The sequence below is a fragment of the Chiloscyllium plagiosum genome, chromosome 24 (genome assembly GCF_004010195.1).
Source record: "Chiloscyllium plagiosum isolate BGI_BamShark_2017 chromosome 24, ASM401019v2, whole genome shotgun sequence".
NCBI lineage: Eukaryota > Metazoa > Chordata > Chondrichthyes > Orectolobiformes > Hemiscylliidae > Chiloscyllium > Chiloscyllium plagiosum.
The window spans coordinates 32,002,680-32,011,359 of NC_057733.1; the positions used below are offsets into that span (position 1 = coordinate 32,002,680).

An 8,680-nucleotide genomic window follows, 5' to 3' on the forward strand; every position below is an offset into this window, starting at 1 on the left:
TGCTGCCTGACCTGCTGCGCTTTTCCAGCAACACATTTCCAGCTCTGATCTCCAGCATCTGCAGACCTCACTTTCTCCTATCTACATATTGTGTCAGGAAACCCTCCTGCACACATTGGACAAACACTGATCCATCTAATGAACTTGAGCTATAGCTTTCCCAATTAATATCAGGAAAGTTAAAGTCCCCCATAACAACCAACCTATTACTTTCACTCTTCTCTTGAATCATCCTCGCAATCCTTTCTTCTACGTTTCTAGGACTATTAGGCGGCCTGTAAAAAACTCCTAACAGTTTGCAGTATTCTGCTTTTTGATGAGCTGCTACCTGTGTCGAACTAGGCCCTAAGCTCAATTGTCATTTAGTTGCTGTTTGTTAATCATTAAGTATTTGTAACTATGCAATTCCATGTTTGATTGATTGATTGTCATCATATGTATCAGGATACGGTGAAAAGTGTTGTTTTGTGTGTTATAGAGGCAGACTGTACCATACAAAGTGTACCAGGGTAGTAGAATAGAGTGCAGAATACACTGTTACAGCCGCAGAGAAGGTGCAAAGAGAGAAAGATTAGAAATAACTTCTGAGAAGTTCATCCAAAAGCGTCAAAAAAACCTCCCATTTATACATTTGACAAATCAATGTGTGTAACTAGAATGTAACTTGAACAAGGAAAACATTCTTCAAACCTTTAGATATTTGTTTATCAATAACCCTTTACCATCCTTAAGTATTTTCTACTCTGGTTCTTTCAGTTGTTTTCTGTCTCACAAGGGTACTAATTGTTTAACCTTGTGCACATTTTTGTTGCTATTTTAAGGATTAATTTCTTCCACTTTGTTCCCTGATTAATGAAACATCAATGTAAGCAAAATAATGAACAATTCACCACAGTTTTCCTGCACTACCTGAATTGTAGAAGAAATACATTGCTGTTGATAGCAAAAGGTAATGGTAAACCTTTGTCTGTTACCTCTTTGGCATTAATAGTTGACACTTCAGTAATTCCTGCAATTTGGATCCCACCTTTGGAGTCTTCTCGGAGATCTAGGAAGCCAGATGATGGATTGAGTAGGTCCCGTATCATCTCATTATAAATCTGAGAAGGAAAAGAAAGAAGAAAGAATATAAGAAAATCACAAATAGTTCAGAAAATCTTTGTACTTGTCTTTTAAGACAAAATCGAGGAAGGTTTTGTGGTAGCAAAATTAATAAAACTTGGCTTTCATCCTTCATTCCCACCCTTTGTTTGTCCACTGCATCATATCCCACAAGTGATCCTGCACCCATTCTGTTGCCAGTGAAGATGAAAAGGAAATGAGTCTGCATAATGCACAAGATCTTCAGCTCAGAAATATTACTCCACACATTTGGAAATTGTCTGAAGTGCTGCAAAGGGTAATTGTGACTTCCAAAGCTCATGATAGGATTTGTATGGCTGAAGCACACTATAGCCACTGAACCTCCAGTTCAGTGTGTAGATTTAGTTTTAGTATTCATTTGGACAGCCAAATGTAATGAAAATACATACAGCAGCTTGACGCACTTCCTCTGATTGTCATCAAAGTTCTGTAGAAATGTAAGTGCATAGCTGAGGCAAGATGAAATACTTATTAACATCCCTGTGATTTCTTACAATATATTGCAGAAGGGAATGAGGCAAACATGACTTATGTGGCAGTCAGGCCAATGTACAGTAAATGAGTTCCGATACACAATTTACTTTGCTGAAAATATAGGTTTGTCCAAGTTTCTAAGTTGTTTATTGTTTAACTAAATTATGTTTGTCTGCAGTTCAGTAAACCTTTGCAGAGTAGAGGTTGTCAGGCCTAGTTAAAAAGATTATTACCCTTTTGGAACAGTTTCTAAGTAGAGCAAAGTAGCAACAATGCAATAAGCACTGGTATCACCAATAAGCACTGAACAGAGTTTGAGACCATGTAATGAAAAAAACATGTTTATTACCTAATTTAGGCACCTTTTTTGTCAGACCATGATGCAAATGTTTATATCAAGTTATCCATAACAGAAAGGAAAGGACTACCTTTGTTCTGTTTTGACGCATAAACTGGAAAATAGAAGTTTGGAATCTCAGAATCGTACAGTACAAAAAAGTCCCTTTAGTCCATCAATTCTGTACTACCACATTGTAGGGAAAGAATCAACTGTCGAACTGACCTCTTTTCAGTCACTGGTTACCAAATAACATGTTACGATTAGGAGAAAAGGAATTTGATTTTTTTTTAAGTCTAGTTAGCACCAGGCATCTTTGTTTTGGAAAAGAAACTGTCCAGCAACAACGCTGGAATATTCTAAGGCATTGTTTGTCTCAACACTGAGAGGAGAGCAGTTTGCACTCCCAGATCTCCAAAATCCAGAAAGCTAGCCAGATCTCCCCCTCCCTCTCTGTGAGTGGGGGACAACCACCAATAAAAAGCATTGAACACAAATATAAACTTCTGACTCAACCCAAGACTCAGGTCTGACTGACCAGCTACTGAATTGAGGATTGTCCTGTTTGACTTTAATATGATTTAATTAGTCATAGAGTCAAAGAGATGTACTGCACGGAAACATACCCTTCGGTCCAACTCATCCATGCCGATCAGATATCCCAACCAATCTAGTCCCACCTGCCAGCACCCGGCCCATATCCCTCCAAATTCCTCCTATTCATATACCCATTCCAGATGCTTTTTAAATGTTGCAATTGTACCAGCCTCCACCACTTCCCTCTGCGTGAAAAAGATGCCCCATAGGTCTCTTTTATGTCTTTCCCCTCTCACCCTAAACCTATGCCCTCTAGTTCTGGACTCCCATACCCCAGGGAAAAGACTTTACCTATTTACCCTATCCATGTCTCTAATAAGGTCGATAAGGTCACCCCTCAGCCTCCGATGCTCCAGGGAAAACAGCCCTAGCCTATTTAACCTCTGTAGCTCAAATCCTCCAACCCTGGCAACATCCTTGTAAATCTTTTCTGAACCATTTCAAATTTCACAACATCTTTCCAATAGGAAGGAGACTAGAATTGTACGCAATATTCCAAAAATGGCCTAACTAATATCCTGTACAGCTGCAACATGATCACCCAACTCGTGTACTTGATACTCTGACTAATGAAGGAAATCATTCAAAATGCCTTCTTTACTACCCTATCTACCTGTGACTCCACTTTTAAGGAGCTATGAACCTGCACTCCAAGGTCTCTTTGTTGAGCAACACTTCCGAGGACCTTACCATTAAGTGTATGAGTCCTGCTAAGATTTGCTTTCCTAAAATACAACACCTCACATTTATCTAATTTAAACTTCATCTGCCACTTCTCAGCCCATTGGCTCATCTGATCAAGATACCTTCTTCGCTCTCCACTACACCTCCAATTGTGGTGTCATCTTACTAACTAAAAACAGTGAGAAAGCCAGCTCATTTTTCCTTAGCCTCCATGGTATTTAATTAAGTGATGTTGGAGTTAATGAGGCCAGTCAGGCATACTTGGTGAGGTGCCGATCCCTGACAAAGTGTGGATGGATTTCTTCTACAGGGATTGAGACTGTCTCCCCTGGGCCAGCAGCATCAGCAAGGGGACCTTTCAGGGAGAAAGGATGAACTAGATTTTCCCTAGCAATACTCATATTCCCTCAGTATTCCACAGCTCCACACATTCCAACCTCAGGGCCACATAATAGTCTGCCCATGGTGCGTTCAACAGCTAAACATTCTACCAAGAACATTTTATTAATTCATTTAGTTGACCATATTAACAATGAAACTTGACTCACCATCTGTTTTCTTCAGTTTCTGTGCAGCTGTTGCTGTCCACTGAAGTGACATCACTAATTTCTTACTTACACAAAGAAACTAATCTTGTAACTGCAACTGCGTGCAGTTAATTATATACTGCAGCCTGCAATACACAGATTTCTTTAAAGACCATTCTCAAAACATAGTGGCAAGAAAGAAGAAAAGGAATGGTTTATACAAAAAAACTTAGTGAGTTTTGACATCTCAGTGATTATGATTTAGACAATGTTCAGGAGTTATCATTTATAATTTTCTATTCACAATTCTTTGCATGAAAAGGATGCATGCCTCAAATGATGTAAATACATGAGTAGAGAGTTGTCTAATTAGAAAGAGGAGAAACAGTTGATTAGCATTTCCAAGAATAAGAATGAAAGAAAGGTGAGTTATTGAAGAAAATAATATCTACCATTGGAGTTTAGTTCCCTCTTGATCCTTTGACAGCTCATTATTTTGCAATAGGATTTGTCTGTCTCTTTGAAAATAGCCAGAGACTAGCGCTTTGCACTTTAGAGACATACAAATGCTTACATTATATTAATAACTGCTAAAGGCTGCACTTCATGATATATCATTTATAATAAAGCAAGTTATTAAAAACCACCTATGGACATTTTGGGCAACATCACAATCTGATTAACACAATGGAAAGAGATTAACACAAGCTATTTTGTATTTCACATGCAATTTCTCTCAGGTTCACATTTCTGCTTCTTCTCCATTGTGACCGCACAGTGTCTAAGTAACGTTTTAGCATCAGGAATCTCCTAGGTTTTGTGAATCTAGTCCAGCATCAACTGTGGAGCATGCTTGTCAAGGATAAGATAAAATGGCATTTTAAACAGTCAGATCGAGAGACAATAAAACATTTCTGAACAGCAGCAGCCTTCAAGTTGATACACAAATAGCTTGAACTCTGAACCATAAACACTGATTTTGAAGACAACACTTTTAATTGGTGTTTCTAGGATATAACAGAGCTATTTTTCTTTAATAATATTTACCAAATCTAAGTTACAAACAATTTCCATCCTTTCATTATCCATGTCTTTTGCATTATTTGGAAAGAGGATTAAGTATCTATCATTAGAGAGATAAAAAACCTACATAAATCATGATTTGACAATACCATACAACCTTGTCACAGTAGACGCTGCAAGACACGTGGCAGAATGTCGACACGGATACCACCATTACGAGTGGGGCCACCTCCCACTGTGTACGTGGCAGGTACTCATGCGACTCAGCCAACGTTGTCTACCTCTTACGCTGCAAGCAAGGATGCCCTGAGGCGTGGTACATTGACAAGACCAAGCTATGGCAACAGATGAATGGACACCACACAACAATCAACAGACAGGAGTGTTCTCTCCCAGTCGGAGAACACTTCAGTGGTCTGGGACATTCGACCTCAGATCTTCAGGTGACCATCCTCCAAGGCAGACTTCAGGACAGGCAACAACGAAAAGTGGCTGAGCAGAGGCTGTTAGCCAAGTTCAGTACCCACGAGGATGGTCTCAACCGGGACCTTGGGCTCATGTCACACTACAGGTGATTTCATTGCACTATACACACACACAGACAGACAGACACACACAGACACTCCTACAAACACACACACCACTCACACTCTCCTTGAGACACACACTCACGAGACCTCTCTCATCTGCTCACACATATACTCCCACACACATTCTCACAGGCTTATACCCGTTTACACTCATGTACACACACTCTCTCACAGACACTCATAACTGTACTCCTCCCACACCCCCAAACACACACACACACCCACATGCACACATATACATATAAGTTTGTGCAGTGAATTTGTACTTGCAGAATTATATTTCACTTTGCTCAAAAATTGGATGAATCCATGTAAGATCTGTAAATCCATCTGTTAGATTAGAATCAGCCTGACCATTGTGACACAGACAGTCTTACACAGGGAACCTCACACCTTCAATACATTACCTGTGCTGACAAGTCACTAATTGTTAGAGTTCTCTTGAGAATGTAACTTTAAAAAAAAAGCTCTGTGATTTACATATGAAAGCACTGAAACCAACATGGTCATTCTAAAAGTTGAGAGACTTAACAAACAATCCAGATCTTTTTCAATATATAACTTCAGTTACATCACACTGTAAACTTTTGCTATAAATTCTGTGTCTTACAATCTTATTTTCCACAATCACCTGATGAAGTGACAGCGCACCAAAAGCTAGTGCTTCCAAATAAACCTGTGGAACTAAAACCTGGTGCTGTGTGATTTTTAACTTTGTATATAAATCATCTTTACATTGCCAGGTGAATGGAAACAATATGATGCTTCCAGCTGAAGCAAAATTCGTTGTGATGACTGGCATCAACAGAGAAACATCGCCACCTCCAAGACAAGGCAATACAAAAATAAAAAGATATATGATTGAGTATATTGAGCCTGTAGTGAATTTGTATTGCACAAATACATTCTGTTATCATTTCTTTTACTGGTTTAGAAATATTTTTCAGTTTAGAGCACGTTTACTAGACTAATACTTACAACGAATGGGTTGTTTTATGAAGAAAGATTAAACAGTTTGAGCTTGTATTCACTGCAGCTCAGAAGAGTGAAGGGTTATTTGGTTGAAATTTATAAGAGTGTGGAAAGGATATTTACTCTTGTGTGCAAGTTCAGAATTAGGAAACACTTTTAAAAAGAGAGGTTTTATTTTTACAGCAGAGATGCAAGAAAACTTTTTCTCTTAAAGGTATTGGGCAACTTTGGAAGTTCGTTTCCAGAAGGTGGTGGAAGTAGTATCATTAAATATTTTTAAGGCAGAGGTAGATAGATTCCTATTAGGCAATGGAATCAATGCTTATTGGGTGGTGGATGGGAATGTGGAATTTGGAACACAAGAATCAGCCATGATCTGATTGAAAGGTGGGAAGGCATAAAGGACAAATGACTTAATTTTTGCTCCTATTTTGAATGTTGACATGCAATTTCTCAAAAGTAGTTTGGAGGTTTACAGAAAAGCCAAGACAAAGGAGCATAAATTCAATATGCAGTTGTAAGGATAACTGAAAGCAGGATTAATCTGTCTGAACTGCCAGAAATCACTGGAGCTATTCTAATTTTAAATAGCTTTCATTTCATCATAAATTTTTACACTTGTAACTTAGCATGTGAAGTATAGTTATAAATATTGCTTTGTGTGAAATTAATAATTATTCTCATTGGAGGAAGCCAGGATAATAATTTTTTTCTCAGAGGTTTTAAATAGTTTAGAATTTTAGTCCTATATGATAGCTACTTGTGAACAATTTGGAAGAAAATGGATTAAATGATATCATGATATCAAAATTTGATTAATGCTCCTATGAGCAATCAATGTAACAATTATGTAATAAATCTATACTTAATGGCTTAGCTGCATAGTTATCCCAATCAGACAAGGAAATAACAGGCATTCAAAAAGCCTTTCAACTAGGAACCTTCCAGGGATCAGGTTAACAATACATTCACCCAAAAACCTGGAGTCATTTCCAAACAAGATGAGAAGACTGAAGTTGTGTGACGCAGCGGAGCAGTATAATAACAGACTGACCTTTCATCTTGAAATGTAGTATTCACCTAGGCAGAAAAGATGAATCTCTGTATAAAGCACAGCACATCAGGCAAGCTTGGAATACCACCCAGCTAGGCCCAAATCCAGATGGGAGACTGCCAGGTAGCAACAGTGTCACTTCACCTAAAGCAAAGGCCCATCTCCACACAATGACTTCAGTTGCCAAAGTGTTTTAAAATATATTTCATTAGCATCATTGAAAACAGCTGTTTTTTCCCCAGTGTTCAAAAAATGAAGATAAGAAACCTAATAACAATACACTGCACTAAAATACAACCTACATCCATTCTGTCTGAGCTGGAACTGGACTCATACTCCACGAATGAGTGAATGTTTTGTTTTGTATAGAATACCATGAGGAAATGCTGATTGGGCTATAGTAAAGCAATATTTCCAGGAAGTGCATAATCACCAGTCTGGTGCAAATTGTACATAAAATTGCACCTATTTCTTTACTCTCTTGAGATTTTGCTCATGCCAATTTGCAAACACTATATGTAAAATCAGACATGAACCAGTGTGGTCAGGAAACATTTTCAAACATAATTAAATTACTTTAAAAATATTCCTTGACATAATTAAGATTGGGAACTAGATACGATTGCATTCATGTTGGTGAAAATGGGTTTATCACAAATAAACTACACATCTTTAACAACAGTGTTGGTCTGCGAACCACCTGTGACCAAACCAAGATAAAATGATTGAAAATTACTTTTTAAAAATTTATGAAAATATTTGTTTTCTTGGGGACGGGACAGGTTTTAGTGAACTTTAAAAATAAAGCTGCATTCAAAAAAACTTATAAACAATTTCTATTAGAACCTTTTTGCCAAATGAACCAGCTTTTAATTTCTAGAGACCAGAAGCCTATAGGGATGGTATGGTCTGTAAAGGAGTACAGTTAGCAGAAACGCCTTTTAGGGATTAATTCACCATGGGAGCTCGGTCAACATTGTGGATGGAGGTAAAAACAATGACTGCAGATGCAGGAAACCAGATTCTGGATTAGTGGTGCTGGAAGAGCACAGCAGTTCAGGCAGCATCCAAGGAGCAGCGAAATCGACGTTTCGGGCAAAAGCCCTTCATCAGGAATAAAGGCAGTGAGCCTGAAGCGTGGCAAGATAAGCTAGGCTCCTCTAGCTTGTCTCTCCACGCTTCAGGCTCACTGCCTTTATTCCTGATGAAGGGCTTTTGCCCGAAACGTCGATTTCGCTGCTCCTTGGATGCTGCCTGAACTGCTGTGCTCTTCCAGCAC

The 8,680-nt window shown here is 38.5% G+C and overlaps 1 protein-coding gene across 6 annotated transcripts in view; it reads right to left on the reverse strand.

The window, feature by feature from the left end:
* Positions 1-8,680, reverse strand: part of kif19 (kinesin family member 19) — a 230,757-nt gene that overhangs the window by 67,866 nt on the left and 154,211 nt on the right. For 4 of the 6 annotated variants that reach the window (XM_043714732.1, XM_043714731.1, XM_043714729.1 and 1 more), the window contains one exon: positions 975-1,100. In XM_043714732.1, coding sequence (XP_043570667.1) covers positions 975-1,100 — 126 coding nt within the window. Of the gene's footprint in view, positions 1-974; positions 1,101-1,966; positions 2,164-7,401; positions 7,672-8,680 lie in introns of those variants that run through there. The other 2 variants (XM_043714733.1, XM_043714734.1) reach the window with 2 other exon arrangements.